At 37.7% G+C, this 27,785-nt stretch overlaps 1 protein-coding gene across 1 annotated transcript; it reads left to right on the top strand.

The window, feature by feature from the left end:
• Positions 1 to 365: 365 nt before the first annotated feature.
• Positions 366 to 27,096, top strand: LOC140754011 (uncharacterized). Its single transcript, XM_073088908.1, has 10 exons — positions 366 to 600; positions 9,834 to 10,023; positions 10,385 to 10,430; positions 22,907 to 23,109; positions 23,416 to 23,588; positions 24,043 to 24,218; positions 24,378 to 25,042; positions 25,146 to 26,589; positions 26,674 to 26,785; positions 26,887 to 27,096. Exons 2-10 carry the CDS (start codon positions 9,967 to 9,969, stop codon positions 27,017 to 27,019), a joined length of 3,009 nt encoding a protein of 1,002 aa, XP_072945009.1. The 5' UTR covers positions 366 to 600; positions 9,834 to 9,966; the 3' UTR covers positions 27,020 to 27,096.
• The last annotated feature ends 689 nt before the right edge of the window (positions 27,097 to 27,785 follow it).

Genomic DNA, 27,785 nt, shown 5'->3' with positions numbered 1-27,785 from the left:
GCCAGTCGAGCGGCGATATTAACTCAGGCTCGTAAGGATGGCAACAACGAGTAATTCCGTAATAGGTTTTCATCGCGATCGACTCCCAGGACGCAGCTATTAATTAGTCGGCACGAATATCGACGGAAAAAGTGAGATGCAACAATTAGGAGGATGCCGCGAAGGGACGGCCGCGTTCATTAAAAGCGCAATTAGCGGAGTGCAGCGCCCGCTCGATGCTCGAACATTACGGGAATGTCATTCGTCAAAATTTCCCCGAAGAGCGTTCGCTCCGGGCCCTGGTCCCCCCTCCCCGGCCTCCTCCGCGCCACCGCCCCGCGGCCGCGCGCCGCCGCCCGCCCGCCGCCGGCAGTCCTGCGCCCGCCCTCGCGCTGCCGCCGCGTCACGAAGCTCGCGAAAGCTCGCATCTCCGCGACGAAACTTTCCGCAAACTCTTCGCGACGCGGGCCCGCTTCGCCGCAACTTGTGCGCGCGCTCCCGAGCCCAGGATTGTGGAATATTGTTTGACTAGTTCGAAAAGTGAAAAGTGCGCTATTATTGAAGTGTTGAGTTCTTTCATGGACTAAGTTGGGAAATGGAAAATCTCGCTTCTAATAGTTGGTAAGTACTTATGCATTGGGAAATAATTTTTCTGCTTGGAATGACAATCATAATATAACATAGTATTATGTACTTGTACAGTAATATATTATATTAAGAAGAAAAATACAATAACTATATTTTATGCAAAACAAGTCTACAAAATATGTTCCGATTGCAGTTTTTGTTAGCTACTTATAATTATATTTATGTATAGGCGAATGCCTGAAATTGTTTAGTATTATTCCGTACTAATGTTTCCTGTTTCGGTTCACAATGGACAGTCCCGACAGTAGAGATTACGCAAATGAGCAAATTACTATTACAAATCCGAAACCCTTTGCTCCAACAACACAATCCGCTTTGAATACAGAATATTTGACTCACATTATGACTTGTACGTGTTGAAAGGGATCGCACCACATTAAGCCCAAATTAATTATACTTAAATGTATTATACATTATACCTTCAAGTACCTACTACGTGTTCACACTAAATATTTAATTTAATTACGCTCGATTGTACCCGTTTCTTTTACTTACTGAAGTCATTAATAAAAGTATACTTTTATAAGAACCGATAAGATGAAAGTTAAATTTACGGAATATTAATAGATTTGAAAAATTGTTGTATTCACTACTCTTCTTTAAAATCTTATATGTATATAAAATTCTCGTGTCACAATATTAGTTACCGTACTCCTCCGAAACGGCTTTACCGATTTTCACGAAAGGAGAATGCCCATTCTTGGTACTGATTTTTCTCATGCGTCAAAATGAAAGTAATATTAAAATTATTTTTTGATTTTTTTACATAATTTGTCTATGAGAATAGTTTCTTTGAACAAGGGGGTTCCATTTAAGATAAAATAAGACTAAATGTTGTTTATTGTTCTTAAAAATTAAAATGGCGGTATTTTATTCTCGGAATTCATTATTTTAGGTTTTTAGGATTATTTTAGGTTTTTTTTACCTACTACCTTTAAAAGTAAATGGAATATGTTAATCGAACTACATTATAGGTACCTACTATCAGTTAAAACCGACCATCAATCTATCGTCGGATATTTTCGATTTTGAGGTTATGTAACATTTCGGTAAATAACTTCAGAACCCGGGTGCTGATCTAAAAAAATAATTATTGGTGGTAGTATTTGGTTAATTATACATCGTCCACAACAAGTTTCAATTTGATGCAACTCTGGACGGCGGTCCATACTTTCATGGGCATTGTCCTTTTATATGCATATTCAGTAGGTCTGAGAATCGGCCACTATCTATTTTTCATACCCCTAAGTGATAAGGGTTGTTCACCCTTAACATTTTTTTAATTATATGGCAACACAAAGTTTGCTGGGTCAGCTAGTAACTATATAATTTTAAAATAACGAATACTTCGACTTTGTACGAAGGGTATTTAAAAAATATATTGAGTATAATGTGTACACGAATTTACTCCCAGATTGTGTTTGAAATTTGGATAGTCTCTAAAGTTCAAACCTTTTCTCGGAAGTAACATCAAAATCACGTGCACCGGTAAAAATGAGCAAAACCTAAAGCATTAATGTTTCAAAAGAGTCTTAAGAATATGATAAATTAACTCTTTTTAACGTCTTTTATCACGAGCTTCTTACCTCTCCCGAAGTAATTACTGATTTAACGAGCACTTGTAAATCATCTTTATATATATATTTCTTATGTGCGTGTGTATGTCACTGAACTCCTGCTAAACGACTGGACTGATTTTGATGAAATTTGTTGTGTGTGTTCAAGGAGACTTGAGAATGGTTTAGATTCACAATTTAGTCCGTAGGAAAAGGTTTTTTTTAATTAATTTTTAATTCGTAAGTAGTTATAGAATCGCAAACTTAGCATTTGATCAAGTGATGATCTTGCAAGCATCTTGCAAGTTGCAAGGTTGCAAGTATATAATCGTGCGAAAACTGAAACAGCGCAAGCCGTCTTTACCGCTTTCAACTTTTACTGCCTCGAGGGTATGGACTGGCTAATACTACTTTAGTTCCTAATTCAAGAGGGCGCCCTGCCGCAGATAGGATCAATCCAATTTGTTTAACAAACCACGGACACCTGAGCGTGAAACCAGAAAATGATACTGTCCCTTGACACCCGGCTGGTGGACAGCCGTACAACAATTCAACGGATTGTTATAAGGTGGTCACCTTATCTGTTGTTAACAATTGTTTGTTTGGTTGCTAAATTCCGATTGCGATTAAACTTGGCTGAATTATTGATTATAAAATAATTATCACTTGCTTTGACGGTGAAAAAAATATTGTAAGGTGACCTGCGTACCAGAGAGATCTTAAAAAGTCTTCTCAAAATTCGCACTTAGGCCGGCCGGTACCTAATATTTACCTTTACTTTTTCTTAAAGCCAGTCAAATATGTAATACTATTCCTGAGGATTAAGTTCGAAGACCTTCGAAACCCTTCGAGCTTGTGACATGACACAGTGTAGTGTTAGTGAAATAGTGATAAGTGAACATTATAGAACACAAGAACAATGTGTCTACTCCCTTATGTGTTAAAAGAAAGAAGTGCAGTGTCAGAGGACGCCACCTTCATTATATGATTATTTAGCAGTTTAAGTTAGCGTAGAATTACTCATTAGTCATAAATTAGGCTAGATCGTAATTAATATAAAGTACCTATTAGTCACTTGGTACTTTATACAAACAAAAAAAGAAAAGTTCGAAGACATGATGTGAATTTAAAACTAAAATAAAAATATTCAACAGAAATTGGACGTAGCTAACGAAAATTGTGACTTCAACCTAAATTTGTACGTACAAAGGCGTTCAGAAGAAATATTCGAGTTACGTCACTTTAGCTCGCTTTAACCTCTGCTAACAACGTGTTGGATAAAGTCAAAAGGAGATTAGCAAAATAAACTTCAAAGCATCGTCCCGCTGTATTTTTTATGTAACGGTCTGAAGATTGTAGCAACACCGAAACGAAAATGAGAGCACAAATTGTACAAAAGGAAATTCGTTGCGATTTTTTTTTCGTTATTACACTTTTTTTGTTGTTGCTCGCTGCTCCACGCTCAAACACCCAATATTGACTTAGCCCACTTTGTTTATAAACGAGCTTAGAGGCTCGCTCAAGCAGCACGGACATACTTCCGTAGCTCGCTCACTTATTGTGCCATGTGCTAAATTCTGCGCAGCACTCCTATATATGAGCTATATGAATATCACCACCAAATAATATTAACGATATCAACAAGTAATTAATTAAAAAAATCAAAAACCCGACTGCACCAAAAAGGCTGAAGTAGATTTTCCAAAAGCAGTGAAATAGGCATTTCATTATTTTTATCCAGAAAGCAAAATACAAAGTTTCAAAAACAAAAGATTTTCAAATAATATTATCCTATTTTATCCTCGTAGTGCTCATTTATGCTATATAAAGAACCTATGTGTAACATTCGAGCACGCTTAAGTTCAGCGGTTTCCCTTTGCGTTGATCTCCGGCACAGCAACTCACTCATTTAGTCAGACAGCCATCTCGATGTGTATATACGAGTATATATGTACTAGCTGACCCGGCAAACGTTTTGTTGCCATATAAATAAAAAAAATGTTAAGGGTGAACAACCCTTATCACTTAGGGGTAAATAAAAAATAGATAGTGGCCGATTCTCAGACCTACTGAATAAATCGGTGAAACCGTTTCGGAGGAGTACGGTAACAAACACGAGATTTTTTTATATAAGATAAGTATATTATATAATGTTTGTGTAATCTCCTCTTTATTTCCTTTATTTTGACACCCTACTCGATAGGTTTGGTTAACTTATTTTAAAACGTGTTACTATTTCGTGAAAAAAATCCACCATTTACGGTCTATAAAATATATAACTTCAGTAATTCATTGTTTCGGTCATTATTTTACTTCGTTAGAGGTAGAATTTCATTATTTTTATCCAACAAGCCTGATACAAAATTTCATAGTGTTTGCTTCAAAATTGACGGTTGTTCATATGAACTTTTAACCCTTATTTACAGTCCAGTACAGTCTACGGGGTTGATTTTTCGGAGGGGGATAAATAAGTGCGTCTTTGTTCCTATCTAGAAAGGCAAATACAAAATTTTATAGTAGTTGCTTCAAAATTAAAGGATTTCTAAAAAACTGTTTTCCCCTATTTTACCATCTTAAGGGTAGAATTTCCAAAGGGCCTTTCTTAGTACTTATTCACGCTATATAGAGAACAAAATTTTAGAACTGTAAGGTCCTTGGTTTAGGCTGTACGGTGATTTCTGAAAAATGAAAAAGTCATTTTGTTAGTCAGTCAATCAGTCACGTTACTGTTTTATATATATACAAATATGTTTTCATAATCGCCGTTTAATTTCCTTTCATTTGATACCCTACTCAATAGGTTCGGTTAACTTTTTTTTTAAATGTGTTACTATTTCGCGCCAAAAATCCGCCATTTTGATTTTTTTTTACTTACACCTATCTAAGTACATTCGGGTCATTGGGACAAATATGATGACACCTTAACTGTTGAAATTCATCCAGCCGTTTATTAGATCCGATTAAATAAAGAAAGACAAACATACAAGATACGAGCGAAAAACATAACCCTTCCTTGGCAGTCGGGTAAAAATAGCACGTACGTCGTTATGAATCTTTTGTGAACAACAAAGACAATGAAATATTAATGGATCTCTGCTCTGTAGTACATATACGTTTTATAAATATCTCGGAATATTTTACCAAGCACACAATTAACTGAACATGCGAAGCTGAATTTGGAAGCTGCGGCGAAAGAGAATCGGTAATGGGCTCTGAAGGAAATGCCGCAAGTTAGTTGGATTACGAGCGGGGAATCTCTACAGATGTCAGCCCCGGGATTTAAGTTGTCGACGACCGCTACAAGAAAAACGTTACGGACATCCGCGTAGATCGGGCTGCTCTAGACTCGAGCCTACCGCTCGGGGTTCGGGTCGAATGCAGCAGGGATGGCGCTTGGACTGTGAGCTGAACTGAGAGGACTTCCCATATCATTATTTAAATTAAACAAATAGTTGTCCAGTTCCAGTTAGATGATAGAATATAGCGTGAGAAAACTAGGTATATTATGATTGTAATTCGATACAAGTAATTTCATGTTTAGGTAAAATTTGACTTCTTACTCTATTACTCTTGAACTTATTACTCTTGAACTTTGAGTGCACCACTCTTGAACAGGGTGCATACCATTTTAATAACTTTTTTAAGCTTTATACAAGCGAACAAGAAATATACAAGGCATCGTGCAGTAGCTACGTATAGAACTGTGCTCACTAAACGGCACCTCATGTTATTAAGTGATTTCGTCCGAGGAGCCTTGAAAAGTGATCCGGTGAGCTGTGAAAACAATATCCTTTGTGAGCGCAACAAGATGCCGGGTAATTGAGTCCCGTCGAGCGGTCGCCACCGTTTTGTTAATTGAAACCGTATTGTGCATAGACAAAGTGCATTTCGGTGGATGCCGAGCGATGGCTGCCGGCCGAGCGGGTTACGGGAGGTTTTAGTTAATCCGGGCATTGGCGACGTTTCAATGTCTAGCTGTTATATTCCCCGCAGGTGTGGAAATATTTAAACAGCTCGTTTTCTCTCTAATGCCGCTTGTTCCAGGTTTATTTATGGGCAACCTGTTTCGTACCGCCCCTCGCCATTGCAACTCCCAATATGTACTGTAGTTCAAGCGTTTAATACACCCTGGGGATCCATGTTACATTTTGATATCGATTGCTGTTCAATTGTTTTTATTATACGTTATGGGTACTTCGTTACATGACGATTACTAGTTGCATCTACGTGAGCCGAAGTTTTAAAGGATTTATAAAGTTGATGAGACTAATGAAATGTTGTGATCTCTCATAACATCATTAAAGTTAAAAAGCTTTAATTAAGATTTTGGGGAGCATAATTATTTATGTCATGTTCTTATAGTGTAATGAACACAAACTCTCACCTGAGATATTTAACATGCCGTAATTTTAATATTTTAATTTTGAACTGTACGCGGCGTAAGCGTGCGTCTGAATGAAAAAGATTTTCTTTCCGCAGCCGGTTAGTGAAAGCGCGTCCTCGTGGGGTAAAGTAGCGCGATTTTAAAATATGTCGCGTGCTCTCGTCGCCCCGTGGCCGAGCGAGGGGGGTGTGTGTGCGGTCAGGGGGGGGGGGGCGTTAATCCTTCCTTTATGCTGACTCGCCAACGCGCTACCTCATATTTGCTTCAGAAAGCATAAAGTTTCCTCACTGTAACAAATTCCTTATATTTAAATAAATATCCTTACGGTGATGCCAATTCCTTGTAGAATCGTTCTTGACTACATTTAGCTAGCGAGTGATTTTAAGATAAGTGGATTCGATGATTTCCTCTATAAGATTTATAAACTTCAAGTTATCTATTGTTTTCTTAATCGCTTCTATTTTAGCGATATAATTCTTTTACGACAAAATAAATGCAAATCGGTAGACGCATAATTCGCGGTAAAATTCAGCTACCACGACTACAATTTGTAATAACTTTCATCAGTGTCGTCAACGAATCAGCTGATGTAGAAGCAAATTTCTGTACGATATATTATTTCTATTTAAAATGTTGTCTGAGACCCTGGTATTTTATTAGTGTATTTCATTGAGTCAGGATTTTCTAGTGGAGCTCAAAGTAGGAGGGGTATTTTTAAAGACGGGATAAAAAGAAAGTTAGAAACGCTTATCAACACGCGATAACGCAGGTTACGACTCTCGTGAATACTTGCGAGTCAGCTGGATGTACGGAAAAAGAGGATTTCTTATCAGATACGCAATAGGGATTAGGTACTGCCACTTTAATAAATTATTAATCCACTCATCTTTCGCATAGTTCTTAAAATTCTAATATTTAATCATATATTGTTTTATTACCCGACAACGGATAATATTTTTGGATATATATTTTGCATCTTTGGATGGATACATGTTTTTTTTTGACATGTCCTCCAGCCCAGATGGATTGTCGGACATTTGATATTTGACATATGAGGTCTTTGGATTCTATTAAATTGTGGGAGTACCTACCGTAAGCTATAATTTTAAGCACTCGGATTTTTGTTTGGATACGAGTAATAATCACTAGTTACTTAATTTGTTTAGTGGTGTAAGTTAAACTTTTATTATTAATTCTACGTTCGCTTTTTTCGATACATACCTGTAAAATACGTGATTACGTTAATTTAGTCGCGTGGACATAATAGCTTGTTACCAATGTGCTTATCGATCGTAATTAATACGCTTACGATAAATTTCGGAATTAAATCAATCACTTGATAAATCGATAATTATTATTGTAGATTCCTTAAACAGATTCCGCTGTACGATTAATATTTAATTTTTAATTCCACGGAGTGTGCGAGAAATTGCAATCTGCTCGATTATGAGCTTATGATTACTGTTTTTTATTTTTCAGTAAAGTTCGTGAACGGAGATGAAAATGATACACAGATTAACATTTTGCGTTCCTTCTTTTGTACATGGAGAATAAAATAATATTAATAAATAAATTAATTCCTACTCAATTGATACGGTCAGGTCATCCTCATCTACCTAGTACTGTCCCAGTGCTGGGCACGAGTCTCCTCTCAGAATGAAATGGATTAGGCCATAGTCCAGCGTGTTGTCCAAGTGGGAATTGGTAGACTTAACATACATTTGAAAACTTTTTTTAAAGATTTCCCAGGTATGCAGGTTTCCTCAAGATTTTATTCCTTTAACGTTTGAACAAGTAATCATTAATTTTTAACGCGCACATAACACAAAAAATCAGAGGTGCGTAGGTTTTGAACCTCGGACCCCTCGATCAAGAGGCCGAGTTTCTTATCCTCTAGGCTATTACTGTTTTTTTCACGGTGAGGTCACGGTCATGTATTTGTCAAACTACAAGTGCCTACCACATCCGCTTGCTTCGCGGCAGCTCGCCGGCTATCAGGGAACATTATCGTGATCGTTGAATTTTGTACTTAAACAAAATAAATCAGCAGATATCGATCGTTCGCATTGTAATGACGAGAGGATTATTTGTTTTATCGTTATTCACATAATTTAATATAAATGACTAGGTAATAATTACACGAAGAGGATTTCAATAATAGAAATAATTATAATATGTATGAGCTTGTGATAACAAAGTAGGTATGTAGGTAGATATGGATATTATATGATGCGTGTTCTAACAACACAGACGTTATGTTGAAGCATGATATCGAATGTTACTTTAAAAAATAATAAATGTTTTCCTACGGTACATTAAAAATAAATATATTATGTACAATTATTCCAAAACTCTAATTATTAAAGTACTTGCCTAGTGTATTAGTAGGCAGTGCAAACAATAATCTTAAAAAAACATTGAAATATAACATTCAATGATATTGTGCAACAGATGTCTTCCCGAATCAAATGTTCCGACACTTGCTTGGAGCGAGGGTGATTAAAGGATTCCGCGGGCATTAGCGGCAGCTGCCGGCAGAGGGCAGCGCGGGCCGATATCGATTCCGCTTTAATCGCAACAACCGCACTGATGGGCCCAATTTATTCCCGTTGCATCGGTGCTAATTCCGCAGGCAGATTGCCAGCGCCGTGCCTTCTGATGTCGTCAATTACTCGATCCATCAGTGCGGGCTCGCGCCGTGCGGCCGCGCCGATCCCATAATCTCGCAAATGCTCTACACTAGCTTACACGTGACTGCAAAATTAATGGTCGCATGCTGTCAGTGAGCTCGCACTACGATTCACTAGACGAGCGTTCATACAATAAATACACACCGCGCTACGAAGGCAATGTTGAACTATCGGCTCAGACGCAAAACTATTGGAACAAAATACACAAGTAGTATTTTGTTCACAAGTAGAATTTCATGAAGTGATATTTCAGGGAGATAGGATATGAGTTACAATGTTAACATGCGCGCACATCCTCACACGAAATACACATGTTCAACAACAAAAAAATAATATGAAAACTAACTTCGCAAGAGTCATTTCAATGTGTACAAAAGTTTGAAATTCTAATCATATAATCTTATAATAGTTCCAAAAATTTAAGAATATCACAAAATATGCTGAGTAAAACGCTTTATATTATATAGTAGAATGAAGATAAAAAAATAGGCCACTAGGTACACATATCGTCCATTTGTATGATGTGGCATAATTGTTATGGATTTGTCTTACGAATGAAACATTTGTTTGTTGCAGATGCAAGTGCGTGTATAATGTGACTGAACAGAACAATTAGTGACAGTGCAGTGCGGTTATGAGTGGCTAGTGAACGTCGACTGAGTGATGTGCGTGACGCAGCTGTGACGCAGCGGTTACGCAGCGGCTCGCCATGGCCGACGACAACACCATCATCGAGGGCACCGTCAAGTTCCGCGATGGGAAGAAGGTGAGGTCTTTTAACAGTATCGTGATATTAATGTTATCACACAAGCAACTTATGTAACTAAGACTAATGCCAAATCACTTGAGTTTTACCGGTGCCATAAAACAGCAGGTATGAAGAGCTTAGTTCGCCACGTACATAATAAAGTGTTTCATCTTATTCACATGGGAACTTTGGCAACAACGTTCTCGACTTCACTCAGGATTCAACATCAATCCTATACTGAGTCTATGGGAGGTAGTAGTCTTAGTATCAGATCGACTGAATCGATCTCGTTTGCACACTGCATAAATAGTATAAATTTTTTTGACACTAATTTAAATAGCCTAATATATTAAGAGTAATGGTAGTGTTTTGTCCGCAGTGGAAGTCGCGGTGGTGCGTGATGCGGAAGCTGTCGCCGGTGGCGGGTGAGTGGCGGCTCTAACTGTTGCGACTAATCTCTGCCGGTGACTAATTGCTGTATGCTACTCACTAACGGTGGACGTTGGATGCCACTCATTTAGGACATGTTAGATAGTATTGTTTTAAATTTTTAACCGCAAGGCGACATAAAATTGCCAGTGTCGGTCGGCATATGATTAATTTAGAGATTACAGTTAAATGGTACGTTTTAAATTTAGTTTTAATAAAGTCTGTTAATTTTGAAAGGTTAATTAGGTACGTATGTCGTAATAATCATGTTTTAATACGATTAAAATAACCATGCCTCCACATTATGTACTTTATGAAGCGAATTATAAAATGTAGATAAGCTTCTAATTAATAGTTATCATGCACATTGCACATGTCGTTAACAACCATTCCAAATCTCTCTATTCCACACCGCTCGAGTGGTTCATCGCCGTTATTTGCGTTTCAACTAGCTTATACTATAAAATGAACTGCATTGTGTTTGCCGGAGTGTTCGCACAAACAGGCAGGTGTCGTGTTATCACTCCCGTCCCTACCCCCGTCCCCACACACCAAGAACACACCGACATATTTGCTGGATAACAATCGGACGATAAGATGTGAACTGCAGCCGATGTGATAAACGCATCTGCGATAAACAATGTTTACATATGAGTCGGTGATACACAACATGATTTATCACAATGATTGACATCGTTAATTTGCAGAAGACGTGCTAGTTTATGTTACTGGTACTTTAATACTGTAATTAATAATATAATCGGTGAAAGATAAGAAGGTAATGCTTAAACGGTGAAGGAAAACATCGTGAGGAAACCTGCATACCTGAGACATTAATAAAAAAAAACGCAAAGGTATGTGAAGTCTACCAATACGCACTTGGCCAGCGCGGTGGACTATGGCCTAATCCTTCTCATTCTGAGGGCAGACCCGTGCCCAGCAGTGGGACACTAATGGGTTGATGATGATAATAATATAATCAAGTAATCATACGTGTACATGACACAATAACACTAATGAGATGCAAATGCTAAATTAAAAGTGTAAAGTGAAATGGATTCCATTCCTTATGAGAATAGACAATCTGATAACATACGCTAAATAATACATAAGTAGCAAGATGGCGGATTTTTTTTTATAATATAGGAGAAGCAGACGAGTATGTAGTCCGCCACCACCTTTGTAGTTATTTTAATAGAGTCCTGTTGCGTAGATAAATCAGGGTGAGCATTACATGGGTATAGTGGATTCATTCGTACAATCTAATAATTATCAGCGCATATATTTGAGCACGGTCAAATTGCACGTCACAAGATAAAAAATATTAATATTAATGATTGATCTGAATAAAGGTCGCATTTTGCAGCTGATAAATAATCCAACGGCAATAAATAACCTGATTACCGTATCAGGCAATATTGATTAAATTTAAAACATTTAATAATCTCAGACCATAAAATGGATTAAGAGTCACAGTCAACAGCGTCCAATATTAGAATTTTATATATTGCAAATAATAAGCAGCGATCAATAAATAATACGTAAAGATAACCTAGTAGTTAGAAAGACGGCCCCTCCAACGGAGATTCGAGGTTGGACGATCCCAACTTATTAGAATTATAATTTATTATTAACAAACTATTTGCTTAATCAGTAAAGGAAAACATCGTGAACAGAGTGAGACTTGAGAAACACAGGCTGTGTTTCTCATGTTTCACTCTGAGAATAGGTTCCTGACCAGTCTGAAGTGGTACAAGGTAAATTGGTAAATTAAGGCATTTCAAATGTGGTATTTGATTTTTTCTGATAAATGTTGAACTAACCAAAATTTGTGTAAGGGCAAAAATTTGTAATTATGGACACTTGTTCTGTGCAATAAATTATCGACGCAATGCTATTTAATTTTTCGTGTTAAAATTAATTACTTTAAAATGCATTTGAATAACTCGTATTTAAATAATTAAAATAAATGAACAGGACACTGTATAAAATAAAAATATACATTTATAGCTATATTGATCAAGGGCGATACATTAAATTGGGGGCAATTATGTGATCCACGGCCCTGCGGCGATAAGATATGACACTGATCCAATTGTTATCACATGGATTTGGACCCAATGCCAAGTTCATGGCGTAGCCTTACACTACATTTCGTGTAATAAATATCAATTTTAAATTCAAGGGAATCGAGTAGTTAATTGGACTGATGAAAATACTAATACGTAGTCGGATGTAGAGGGCACGTAGGCGTAACAAGAATTATGACTCTAATGCTTAAAATGATATTGCTGATTAAAATAATGATAGTAAGGTTCTTTAAAAATGGTAACAGTGTCAAAACGATAAGGATATAATTTGAGAAACTAAAATTACATCAATCGGGTACTGGACATACTTAAATAAATAAATTGACTTCCAAAAAAACTCTCCGATCCCGTGCTACAAAACGAAGCTCATAAAATATTTATATAGGTGGATAATATAAAATAGGTCTCCGAGCACGTGTCATTATAACTTTGGAGAGAAGGTCGGAGAGAGTGAGAGGTGGCCGATGTGTGGTGACGCAGATACTGAATTTTAACGTACCTCCGAAGTTTGAGGTCGAAACAATATTCAAGTTGGTCGCCGCGGGCCGCCGCCTTCATGTATTCTGAAGCTGACGTCGTTTCAGAGTTACAGGCAATAGGACCTGAAATATGTTGTAAAACAAATTAATTTGCTTTTATATACAAATTACCTTATCACCAAAATTTTGATGAACATTAAATCAAATCAAATCAAATCAAGTCAAACGTCTTTATTTGCCAAATAAGGTACAAAACTCTGGTGAAATCTGTCCTAAGATACAAGAATCCTCTTATTTTACCATTTCGGCGTGCAAAAATGGTTACGTTCATACAACAACAACATAAACAAATCTATTATGACTGTTGTGTTCTTGAATCTGAATGAATGTTAGTTACACATGTTACAAAAAGTTATATTATAATTCACTTGTAATATTTCGTTAAAACTAGTCAGTTTCCTCTTTTGGTGCGTTATAATAAATGTTATTGTTATTGATCATTTCATCATTTGATCATTTCTTAATTTATTATTTAAACAGTAATTTAAAAGACACGCAGAGCTCGAACGCTCGAATTTACACCATTTTACGTCAGTTGCGCGTTGAAAATCTTTTAGAAGATGACTCTTATGGTAAAGAACTTAATGCCTGTTTTTGCTGTACTATCATTTGCTCTGAACTGCTATAAAGTAGCGTATTAGCGTAATAAATTAAATAGCTGATGAGGCCCACCTCCGCTATGAGTAGAATATGAAGACGAAGGTTACTAAAATTTGTAAGTATAAAATCTGCTGGAGTTAATAATGTTGTGACAAGGTATCGAGGACAGCGCCTCGCACAAGCCGCTTATACTCAAAGCTAACACGCCGCCGCAGCGGGCTGTGAGGGAGCAGTTAACTGAACAATTCTTTCAAAATCTGACTTCTTAATCTTTAGAATATTCAACTAACTTTTATATACTCGCTTTTTTAAGGTGTTTTATCGTAGGTAAAATTGATGTCATAGTGTGTGTATATTGACAAGCAGTGATAGCTTAATGGTTAAACGCACCTCTGATTTTTCAAAGTTGTGTGCATATTAGAAATTAATTATCACTTGTTTAAAACGGTGAAGGAAATCATCGTGAGGAAACCTGCATACCTGAGAGATTTATATAAAAAAGATCTCAAAGGTATGTGAGTCTACCAACACGCACTTGGCCAGCGCGGTGGACTATGGCCTAATCCTTTCATTGCGAGAGGAGACCCGAGCCCAGCAGTGGGACATTAATGGGTTGACGACGAGTGGGTGTATTATTATCATACAACTAAATCTACATAATAATATATGTATATTAGAGAGGACGATACTGTCATGCATACATACTATGCATGACGTGGTATCGAACATCTTATTCTTAGTTCCTCCTCTTAAAAAGTCAGATTGTCATACATCGTCGACTAATGTAAGACTGTAGAATTCAGTGTAATGTTACCTACAATGTTATGAATTATACGTTTATTTATAAACCTGTTAAATTGTACCGAATCAATGCACATTTGGAATAATATTGTAAATGCACAATTAAACCAATGTATTATGTGATATTCAAGAATATTATTTCAATAATCCGCCATGTCTAATTATTGCCCTCCCACTTTGTTATTGTAAAGTTTGTCCTCCGACAAATTATAGTACGAGTACATCAAACCAGCTTTTTATTATTTTGTACATTATTAGGATTTTTTAAACAACAAAGGTCTATCCAAACGTTTATATAAATGTATAAATAATATCAACTTTTGTCGTTGCGGTGAACGCATCCTTATGGAGCTTCTTCAGATTTTCTTAGCTCGCTTATTCCCGGTACGTAAGTAGAAGGACGCTAGAAATTTCAGCTTTAAAACATTTTTGAGAAAAGCTGCCATAAATTGTGTGGATATTGTGTGTACATTTCCGCTGAGCAGAGTTGAGCGACTGCGCAGACTGCCAGCGGTCCTAATTGGGCTCCTCTCTGACAGTTATCCTCTCTTCTAGATAGACACTACGTTTTTTTCTTTCTTTGAAACAATGCTTTCTTTATTCTCACTGTAAGGGTACAGGAAGATTCAAGATAAATTGCTTAAAAATTTAAAGCTACGTATTTTCTTTTATGCAATTTTACAGGTCATATACCTATAAATGTATGTAAAATAAATGATTGTCATTTAATCGTACCAGTACCCTTACCATGAGTTTTTTACAAATTCCATTTAGCGCCCCTAGCGGATTGTGTCAGACTAGGAAATCGTATGGGCCAATACGTAAACAAATACCAAAACAGTCATAGTTGTCAAAACGTAAACCTCATGGTAAGGGTACTGTACGTGCGCGATACTACCTTTGCTGTTCTCTTTTGGATAGGTAAATCTTTAAGAAATTTAAATGTTCTCTTTAAATACATATACTGATAAAACTACCATTGTGATGTTTAGTATATATTTTTTATAATACAGAAACTCAAGCAAAATGCTGTCATTCTCGACTGTTACTTATATTTTTAACACTTCTGTAACTGTGCACTAGTGTCGAAATATAAACGAGCAATAGACAATTTCTCGAATAATCTTATTTTGAAAACCTATTTTGCAAAATATGTCTATATTTTTATCTAAAGTAGATAGTGTAGCGATAACATGATTTGATTTACATAAATATCTGGAGGGTGCTGAATTTGAATAGAGGCAAGTGTGACGGCAGGTGTCGCTAGCGTCGGCGCGGGCAACGAAGGGCTGTGAGGGCTGTTGAGATCCAGCTAACACCACTCTTGTTAAAACTATGACTAAACCCTTTTCGTTTTTTATTAAATTTTACACGCGTCTCGTCGTCTTGTAAGGAGGAAATAGAGAGCTCGAATTTCTTTTAAAAACAAAAGTTATTAAGATTTAATTACTACGTCCCTCCATTCATCATAATTACGCTTAAGTATTTAAGACAATATTTTATTAAACAAGTCATTATTTATATCTTTTACAATTAGACGTAATCGCACCTTTTATTGCCATGAACAAAGATTTTGCTTTCTTAAAATGTGGAGAAATTTCCCGGAAATAGTTACTGAATGTTCTCTGAAGATTTTTGTGCCCGTTACAACTTTATCTCGTGCAAAGCCGTTATCTTCTTTTAATTTTAAAACATTCTTTCCTGTAAAATAAAGGATAGTTGGGAACAGAACATTGTTCTTGTAGCTGAAACGTTTAAAGTATGCAACAAAAATGCATTGTGATAATACAAGTATGTAATGTTAATATTGCTCCCGGAAACTTTCACCTTGTTCACTGTGATGGTAAGCGAAAGGGTACCATTATAGGTAAGATTTGAATCGGGGTATAAGTGATCAGCAGGCGAGACACGCGCGCCGGGAGGACACACACACACACACGTGTTCCACGAGAAGAGCTCCCGTGATTGCTGACGCAAACAAATCAAGTACTAGATGATTTATTTTATAGCAGTATATTCGTGAATTTGTTAGCAACATTCTTCTTACTCGTACTTACTGCAATGGAATCGTCATACGATTCATTGCTTGTCCTGAACTAATAAATATAATCTTTTGAATGAGTTATTATGGGCTGCAGTATTATATACGGTTTATGCTTCTCTGCAAAATATTGTCCGACTGTAACTAAACTTCTCAGTTCCCGAGTCAAGGTCAGCTGAGGACCGCGCGCGTGTCTCGGCGTTCCGTCCGGTGCATTGTTAGCGCGATACCGGCCGGCACGCGACTCCCTGAGAGGGGGTCTCCCTTGCATGCCGCGAGCAGGAACAGCGGGCGGAGAGCAGGGGGTCATCGGCACGCGGGGCACGCGCGCCCCTGGGGGCACCTCATTGCACGAGGGGTACCTGTACGCTTACGGTTGTTGATTGTTCCCGCAAATAAATCGACCCTAACGGCGATTTTGCTTCGTTGGCAGTCCACACTGATAACTTAGAAATATTCATGAGAAGTCAGCAATTCAATCTTGGAAGTAATCAAATATTTGTAACAAATAATATTAACATCTGTCACATAATTTGGCTCTTGTAAAGTACTTTATTTCGAATATTACGAATGAGTATCTGGCTCTGGAAATAATAATGGATTTGAAATGTTTGAATTAACAATATAATTCATAATTAAAGATCCCTTTAAGACGTACGATAAGGCGTCGTTTGAAGTGAATGTACTGCCTTTAAATTAAAGTCATCACCAAATAATTACAGGCGCCACTGTATAACACGGTTGTATCTATTAAACACCAGTTGGCTTAACCCTTGAAAGTAACAAAGCTATAATTTGTACAATTAGTAAATTATTCTGACACTATTAATTCAATTTTTTTTGTGAGATTTAAACTTGTAACCTGCTACGTACTGTGAATATTATTTCAATAATTAAGTTCATAAATGAAGCATGTGACACAACGTCACCTGAAATTTGCCGGAACATGATACTTAAACAATAATCATGTAGATAAATGGGTCGTTAGTAGTTATCTGATGCCTACTCAGTGATATTCGTGGTTTTGTGATCCAAGGTTGTTTGATGTAAGCTCAGTGACATTCTCTTGATTTATCTAGAAGCACATCTCGACAGCGTCGACAGTGAGAATGTGGGGCGGTTACTGGCGGACGTACCTACGTACCAGCGCGACAAGCGAATTAACGGCAATCTCTGTCTGTTGTTTATGATTAGTCAAGTCCATCATTACATAACCTGTTTTTGTTATGATATTCTGATATTACCTAATAATTTTCCGCTGTCTGTCTACCTGCCGCTTGTCATAAAGCTCTATATTTTTATATCGTAATAGATAGCAATTATATCCGTAATAGGTCGGTAGAAAATTTGGTAGTACGGAACTCTTAGCGAATTCGACTCGCAATTGGCTAGATTTTTAAACCCACTCTGAGACACATGTTATAGATCGCATCTTAGATATATTACCTATTACTTAACTTTCCATCACTTATTCATTTAACTACGAGTCCGTTATAATTATATATATGCGAGGTTTGGTTACCGTCTTCGCAGCCTAACACGAGTAAGTTCTCTTTACGCGGTGGTTTTGTGCGCTTTGCGTCGAGTTGCTGTTCATTAATTACAGCGCGCATTGTGACGCGAACAGCGGCGGCTCACTAACGATCGCGCGTTTAACTCCGCTGCACATTATTTAAACGCATTCGTCGGACGCCACTACATTCAATTTAATAGCCGAGCCGCTAATTTTAATGTAAAATTTAATGTTGTATCGAACATTTTTGTTACTGAAATTTACTGTTGGCTCATTTGTTAATGTTCCAGTGGCTTGGCATACATTTGTAATTTTTGACAACTTTTATTGAAATGGAGTAATGCTCCAAGTATCGAAGCGTATTATTGTACTGTTGTATATGTACAGTAGGGTGTCCCAAAAAAATCAAAGTTGTTATTTTTTAACGCATATGCTCTTATTTTTTTTTTCTGTTTGTGACAAAACACTTGCAAATAAAATATTTTGCAATTTAAGCCATGGGAACCCGTGCCGACTTGCATCTGAACATTTTAGTATTAACTCCAGTAGAGCCACCGCACGCCTAAAATTTTAGTGCGCTCAAAACTTGTGATTATTAAGTTAATTAAAAGTATTGCATTAATGAGTAAATAAAAGTATACATACGAGTAGATTTTATGGTTATATAACTATATACATATTATAGAAGATCCGAGAAATACCCACAAAGCAGGCGATCCACTGCGCTCGGTTTGCCCTTCGTCACCCAATAGAAAATAATGTTAATAATGTTATTGGGACCTTTTTCTTTATGCCAATGACATTTTTTTAATTACGTTAAATAAGTAAAGATTTTTCAGTTTTTGAATTTTGTCAAGCGTATTTATATAATGTATGCGGATATGGAAGTGACTATTTGATATCTACTAGATTTTATGTTTGTTTGTTGGTATTATCGTCGATTATTAATCCGTTAACAATAATTACATCTCTAATACGTTTTTGAGGTTTGATTAGAGGTGATTAAAATTCTTACTAAATAGTTACTTTTTATTTTCATTAGATTTTGAAAGTTGTACACATTTTTATAAAGCTGGGATTCAATACATGTATTGGAGCGACTTGCATGTGTGGAGTATTGCTGTGTTGACTTTATTAATATTGGTGTTTGTGTGTGCGAGTGGTGCGTGTCGCTGGAGCCGGCAAACACTACGAATGGCTGAATATTTCAGCGCGGGTTCAGATGCATATTGGTCGTTAATGGCGACCATCGCTGAGCCGTCGGGCCGGCGCGGACCCAGCTGCATTGGGACGAATCGCGCACATAAACTAATGAAGTAGTGTGTCAGTGCTTTACGATAGTGGTCATACATAGAGTTTTCTTCACAGGTAAACTCCCCACTGTACCCTATTTCATTAGTGACATACATAAAAAGAAAACACAAGTTCCTGAAATACTACTTTTTTAGGGTTCGTCCGTCTGGCCGACTGCCCGTCTGTCACAGAGCTCTATTTCCTGAACCGTTATTACGTCGACACTTGAAAAAATCAATATATATAAAAGGATGGTCGATATAACAACAAACAGATACTAAATATAAAAAATAAAACGTTAAAAATAAAGGAAACCCTACAAGAAGCCGCTATTTTTATCTATAAAACCGTAATAGATAGACAGTTCAAACTTTCACAATGCATGGACTTTAATGGCTGCTATAATAACAAATACTAAGAATAAAAAAAAATGTTGTACAGAGTTCGACTTAGACTTAGTAGAGTAGAGACTTTTTTTTATAATATAGGAGTAGCAGGCGAGCATACAGTTCACCTGACGGTAAGTGGCTACTGCCGCCCATGGACATCTGTAATCAACCCCAGATAGGATTAGATATTCCCACCTGAGGTGCGCCGGCCACAGATGCGCCGCGATTCCTGAGGACTAAGCTGGAACGCCTCGGAAAAGTCTGTCTCTCTTACTATACCCTTGAAGGATATGGCAAGGGACCGGAACACAGCAGCGCCTAACACTGCTGTTATTACGTAGAAATTGGCGTGGTCGAACCACAAAGGGTTCTACCACCTTCAATTTTGATTCGACTTGCACTTGTTTCGACTTTCATTAAAATATTCTTTGAAATATAGATTTTTATCGAATTATTTATCGTCACTTTAGAACTACTGATAACAGAGAAATGATTGATTTGATTTGATATAATGTTTTTTTAAGAAAATACATTTTATAATCTTAAAATGTGAAATCTTGCGTAGTCATTGACAGATATGATTTTGGAATATTTTATTTGTTCATATCTTTATTATGATAATTATTAATAACTAGCTCACCCAGCAAACTTTTAACTGCCTCAGAATTTATTTATGAAATATATTTCACATTTACTCACGTTTTAAACTTTCCCTGGACTACCACAAACAATTCTAAACTAAAATTACTAATATAGAAGATAAGTTACCTCAAAATATTACTTGTAAGTTAATATTATTATAGTTAAGTAAAATATTTCGTGACAGTGTAGATTCTAGTATTCTATATCAATAATTATTTAACTAATGATAAAATAAATACATGGTAATATGGCCATATATAAACGAGTATGTAGGTATGCGCAATCAATGCCATATGGTCGTTATCGCCATCAGAGATTATGTCTCATATGTTAATTCAATTTCTGATTATAGTTAGTGCACAATAATCTAAGCATTAACATACTATGTATTTCGTAGATGTACTCTTCTACATTTAAGATCCACGCTCCACGCTTCACGATACCTTGACCACGTGACCTTATTCAAATAAACAGACGAGTTACAGAATCAGATATCAGAATTTGTAGACATAAGCGCGATAACATCCAATTTAACCAAATTACAGATTTATTTTTAACAAAACGTGGCTATACATGGTTTATAGCATATTCTGTTTTTGTTTTATAAAATATCTTAACTTAATTCGACATGCTTGTGGATAGTCTTATACGGGGAGAGGCAGTGGCACTGGCAGTGGAACATAAAACGGATTGCAGACGATACTTAGAAATAACTTTGTGATATTTCTTCATAGTCGTCAGATCATAAGTGTTTATGTGATATGTAGGACTGTGTTATTTTACATGTTCTCAAGTAAATACGAATAAAAAACATGATGAAATGATAAAAACAGGAAATATGAATTACGTAATAAATTGATGTAGGAAATGAGAGTTGTCAGCGAGTAGCGGGATGTAATGACGCATGAAAAGCGCGTATTGCCGAACCACTCAACATGCCAATATATTGTGATGCGCGCACTTCACTTGGTAATGGTTAGATAAAGGGACATAAAATGTAGAAAATTTTATCATTAACTCATTTCAATCTTTACAAATAATGTGCCATTGGTAAAGAAACTCATTAAATGAAAAAGCAATAATTACGAGTAGAATGAAACAAACTACTTAATAATTAGACAATTAACTGAAAAATATGTTACGCGTATTAGTGCGGATATATTTCGATAATAAAGCGAAAATGTTGAATTAATTTAACCGGCAGTCTGTAGTTACAATGATTAAAATGAGCTTAAAATACAATCTGTAATTACAACGATATCACCGCAAATTTGAAACGGTTATTTGGAAATATTCGCAACATTTACCAGGAGACCGGTAATACTCATTCCGAGACGAAGAAAATCTTCTCGCAGCGTTAATTTAATGAACATTACTGAGCGTTAATAAAATCAGACCAGAGATTCCTGGGAATTAAATCGCTCGAGAGGAGCCAATGTCTCCGGTTGAATCGAGCGGTTGTTTTGACGAGTAGTTTAATTCGAAACGACGGAAGCGGTTGTTTGTGTAAGGCATGAGGCAGCGACAGAAGATGTTTATGAATCGTAAAGAACTGATTGTGATGGCGCCGCACACTAAGAGGGCGGTGAGGGTGAGGACCACACATGATAATTATGGTTACGAAGTCATTATCCGCGGAATTATATTGCAAATTTGCTGTAAAACAGAATGTATCTATATGTATATAATGTATAAGTAGTATTGAATAATGTTTAATGTAAATTAGCCTCATACCAAGATTCTCTAATAATACGCAATATTTGATCGGTTCTTCATAGTATTTAGCATAAATTTTGAAAATATTATAGCGTCCATCATTGACTGATACGGAGAACTATGTGACTGTGCTTTAATTAAAATACTCATTAATTATGGTAAAACAATTCTCACAACAATAAGAAATCTGATTGTGTTTAAAAAATCGTTATCAGTGTTTACTTTCCCCATGGCTTAAACATACCTGGGCATAACAATCTCCTCATAAAAGAAAGCCGAAGCCGTGTGTGATGGCTGGTATTTCACAGCCGACTGCGCCGTTCCCATGCCCTGGCCGTAACGCGGCTACAAAGGATTCCTCACGCTTATTTTCGACTCCATAAAATACGGAGAATGTAATGTAACCCTCCTTGGAGCCCGCGTTTTTATCGACGATCGATTGCACCCTCGCTTTAAAACTCAATATTACAAACGACATGATCATGATACGATGGCACTTTCTTTATCCTTTGTATGGGGGTGTTCTGATACGTATATTACGAACGATATCTAAATTACTTGGCATTTGATTACGTTTCTCGTGTATATTTTGATGGTGCAATTTCTTAGGAATACTCTTGTACAAGTAGGTATCAAAGTTATCTGTAATTATTGAGAAAATATTTATCTCTAGCAGTGTGCACTTTTATTCCTATTCTATTTGGGGTAAGCTACAAATATCTAGGCGTCCTTGAACTATTATTATCAGGTAGAGCATGTGGTCGTTTGCTTCTTGTGTAAAAATACAAATATAGATGGTGGTGGCCATACCGCGGAACCACAGATTTGAATGACACGCTTGTTTGCAGATTGCGTGCACCTGCAAGTGTATCGCGACTCGAAGGCGCGGTGGGGCGGCGCGGCGAGCAAGGCGTCGCTGTCGCTGCAGCAGTACCTGGGCTGCGAGGCGGGCTTCACGCTCGACAAGCACTCGCACACGCTGGCGCTACTCTGCAGGGACTTTACCGCCGTGCTCGCCTTCGAGACGCGCGAGAGGCTCATCCAGTGGCAGGTATATTTATTGTTTCTGTTAAACAGTAACATTGTTTTGTTCCCGTGAATGTCCTCAAGTCCGTGAATGAAATCTTCCTTTAAAATAAGTTATTATTTTGCCCTAATATCGTGATAAAATATTCTTAAATTAGATTTTGTAACGGCTACTCATAAAAAGCGTTTTTCTAAACAAATATTTCGCCCGGCCGTTTGGATCCTGCTCACGAGCACTGCTGTGTACAGTCACCGTAAAAAATCCGTCTTTATAGCGGTAGTTAATGTTATGTGGTGAACTTGTAAGGGCTGACGAGTGGCTTCGGTTTAGGTGAAGGTAACGGCGCAGTTGGGCGAGGCGCGGCAGTACCTGGTGCTGGTGGGCGGCGGCGCGCGGCGGCTGGCGGCGGGCCCGGCGCGCCTGCAGCTGCTGCAGCGCCGCTTCGCGCTCACCGCGGGCGTGCCGCCGCGGCTGCTCGGCGTCTGGGAGATTGCTCACCTCAGGTATTACTCAACTTGCAACAAAAGTAAACTTCATAGTTCGCTCCAAAGCCAATATCACCGTAGAATAAATGTTCGATGAGTTGGCGCTGATAAATAATCCGTTTATGGCTACTAATTATTAATTCAATTAAAATCACTTACATAAACATTTTTATATTAAAATATTTCATTGTTAAGTTTTGAACAAAATAATAGTATCAACTGTCATATGTACAACACAAGTTATGTTACTAAGTAGTAAGTTCACCAATACTAAGACCTTTTGGTCGTTCGAGACGGATGAGAAGTAAAAACCTAAGACACTATAGAAACAATACAGTTACGTTTCCCAAAAAAATCCTCAACATTTAAATAAAACTCAATCTTAAGCATTCAATCCCCAATTCGTACAATGAAAAATATTAAGTTTATGCAAATTGGATAGGGCGCATTAATTGAATTGTTTGCAATACAGGCGATATGGGGTAGTGGAGGGTCGATTCTGCTTCGAAGGGGGCTCGCACTGCGGCAAGGGGGAGGGGCTGCACGTGCTGGTGACGGACCAGGCCGCCGATATCGCGCGGGACTTCGACCTGGCCTCCCGCGGACAGCTCTCGCCGCGGAGACGCCCGAGCGCACGGAGAAACGAAGGTACGAATAAATTGAGAACGTACATGTTTAGTAAATATGTACCTTTAGTCATTTACTTTTACATGTGTTGTTGCAAACTTCAAATAAAACTTTTAAGAGAGGTTGTGAGAGTTACGAGTATAAGAGCTAAGATATATATAAATTATTTTTTGTACACAGGTGTTGAAAGTCCGAAATCTCATAAGGCTTTCCGACCAGATACGAGGTTATCAGAATTGAATACAATAGATCGATCATTACCACCAACGGATTTGCGCTTATATGAAGATCCTTGTATTGGCGAGGAGGCTGGTGCCATTTCCCCGTACTGGCCGTCAGCAGAGCGGATGAATTACCAAGATATGGGACTTGGAGACACGGTGTCCGTTAACGAAACTGTTGAAGGCGCTGATGCCACACCTTGGACTGGACAGGGAAATGTAATGCTGGAGCGATGTATGAGTTGTATATCAAAGTTAGGGGCTTTGTCGAGATCATCGACCGCGGCGCTGACGCCAGGTGCTAAACATTTTAATCCTGCATGGACAATGGAAGCTGTAGATGAAACGCACAATGAGACATTTACCGCTGAAAGCATACAAACCAATGAAAAGGTTACTAATATTAATAATAAGACTGAAGAAATTTGTCGTTGTTCTTTGGAGCGACCACCGGAAAGACCTCCTAAACCGACAAAACTCGAACTTAACCTTACTAAAAAACCACCAATGCCACCTCCAGTGCGATCCTACAGCCATGCACATTTATCTAGCCACAGTGAAAGCAAAACAGTTAAAGTAGGACCTTATGAGAATTACGACGTCCCAAAGATACCTTCTGCGGAGGTAAACTACTTTTGTATTGTATATTGTACTACTTTGTATATTGTTTTCTATTTACTATTTTACTATCGATATTGATTAAGTAATACTATTTATATTTTTGCAGGTTGATGGAGAATATTACGATACACCAAAGAGATTAAAAGAATGTCTTAATAGTGAATTGTTCAAAATCACAAGGAGTGCTACTTCGAATACGTTAATATTAAAGAAACCATGTGGATGTTTACTTAAGTTTGGCAAAAGGCAAAAGGAACCTACAGTTATAGATACTGAAGAAAACTTTCAACCAGCGAACTGCCCTTGTAAAAGGGTGACAGATTGGGCTAACAATTGGATTAAACTTCCATACTGTAAGAGAAACCCCGAAGGTCAAGAAGCATCTGTGCCAAATAAGGAAAACGTAATACCAAATGTAACAGACCAAAGTGCGCTTTATGCAACTATTGACTTATCGCGCAAAACAAAACGAAAAATTCATCCGCATGGTTCAATTACACCTGACGAGTCACTTACTCGGAGTTTTGATTCAAGAACTTTAGAAGTAGAAGATGGTCCGTTAGCGAACTATGAGAATCTAAGTTTTGCTTTATCCTTGGAGCATTATGAAAATGCAAAAGATTTGTTAAGAAAAGCTGGAGTCACACAAGCAGAATTGGATGCTTTAAGTGCCAATTTGAAACCTTCATTTACGTCAGTAAGTGGCAGAAGCATGTGCACAAAGTGCGGCCATCCTCAGGGTAGAGGCAACGGAGAATCTAGTTGCACGGCATCCGCAAGCGGTACGCATGATGAGTATTTAATGATGGAACCAAACACAATGGATAGCAATAAGTTCGATCAAGACAGGTCCTTAGCTGCTGGGTACACTCCAATGTCACCTATCAGCGGCTTTGCATTCCATACATTAAAGTATCCTGCAAAGAGTCCAATTAGCAGGTTATTGGACGAAAAATCAGCGAGCAACCCTACATTATGCGGACCCGAAGAAAATAAGTCAGCCGATGGCGAGACGGTGGAACTTCGGTCAGGGGTCCGAGACCGAACAGAGTACAGAAAACGATCAAGTTCAGCCGACTCATCACGGTTTCTTGAGGACGTTAAGGAATTCGATGGTAGCGTGGGTTCTCGTGGCTCTGCGTCATCAATAGAAACTCTAAGAGATTTAGGTGCAGGCGAAACGAATACTCCATGTGATTGTGCAGCAAGTAAACATTCCGATGCTGATAGTTCTGAAGCGTCTAAAGCGAAGGGTAATACGACAACGACAGGAGGAAATAGAGATTCTTCAAGCTCCAACGATTCGGGTGTATCAAGTTGGTCATTACGAGGTGAAGCTGTTCCGGGTGTGATTGAATTTGAATTACCAGCGACGACAGCAGCGGCTCGTAAGCGGTACCGAAGTGCTCGGAGGGCAAATATATCACCTCGAGGTACACCCCCAAGACGTTCGCGGTCTTCGGGGCCACCGAGGCATCCGCCACCTGCTACTCATAAATGTTGTTCTGCGGAAGCAGAGGTTCCTGTTTTGACAGTGCAACCATTACGAGGTTTGTTCCGTTAATAAAACTTGTCATGACTATGGTTTGTGAATGAACATGGGAATATAAGATGATTTTTATTTCTTTATTTAGGAGTCGTGGACACACATAGCACTTCAAGTGGGACATCAGATATGTCAGACTACATCGAGACTCTCTCCATTTGCTCGTCACATTCTTCATCGGATACTCCTATTACTATGAGGTAGATTTAGCCGTGGACATTTGGAAAATAGATTATTTTGTTTTATTTTGTAATTATGTAGTAATTGATTTAAGGTATAAATGTGAATTGTTTATGTATAGGGTGATGCGACAAACGACGAGTACGTTACGGCCGCGGTCGGGCAAGGAGTACCGGCCGCTGGCGCCGCGGCTCGCGTCCGCGCTGCACCCGCACACGCCCTCACAGCCGCATCTCTACTCCAACCTGCCGTAGCAACGAACCACGGAGAAACTGTGACCTTTCATTCGATAAGCAATAATATGCGCGCATGGTTAATGTAATGTTAGCTACATAAACATACACTATTGCCGTATGATTCAGAATAATTGCAACATTGATGCATTCAATAAAACTGTAAAAATGTAGAATTAAGTCAAACAATGGCTTACATTATATTCACTATGCGCCGCTAAGGTATAGAGAAAATGCCTTATAATCACTGCCATATATAAGCTGATTTCTAATATTTTATTTAAACTTCATAATATAGCAATAAAAACTAAAGTGCGTATTCTCTATCAAAATGTTAAAGTACCTATTAAATCAATATCTAGTTGTACTTGAAATAATAATCAACATTACACCAAATTGTAATTATTAAGCAAAACTGATGTAATTTAATAACGACCTTCATTTGTCACTTTAATATCCAAAGACATTGTTTGTAGTGAGTTTTAATTTAAATCTGTAATTAATTTGTAAGCTCCATCACCGTTTTATCTTAAGTACGATCCGTCCATGGCCTGTCTCCGCCGAGTCCGCCACTTTCTGCCACGTCACACTTCTCACCACTTTGTTCATCTCCAGCGATTTGTCTCCCCTAATGATGAGATCGTTCGTTCAAAAATTAATCCCCGCTCATTTGTCTTCACTAAATTTTACCAAATTACTTTCTATATTGTACGAAGTTGAATCATTCGATCTATACATAACATTTGATAAATTGCTATTGTAACAATTGACAGTCTTTGATAAATAT

Source organism: Epargyreus clarus, unplaced genomic scaffold (assembly GCF_041222505.1).
Source record: "Epargyreus clarus isolate Ecla_fem2 unplaced genomic scaffold, WU_Ecla_fem_2.2 ptg000027l, whole genome shotgun sequence".
NCBI classification, from domain to species: domain Eukaryota; kingdom Metazoa; phylum Arthropoda; class Insecta; order Lepidoptera; family Hesperiidae; genus Epargyreus; species Epargyreus clarus.
This window is presented reverse-complemented; position numbering and strand designations above follow the sequence as displayed.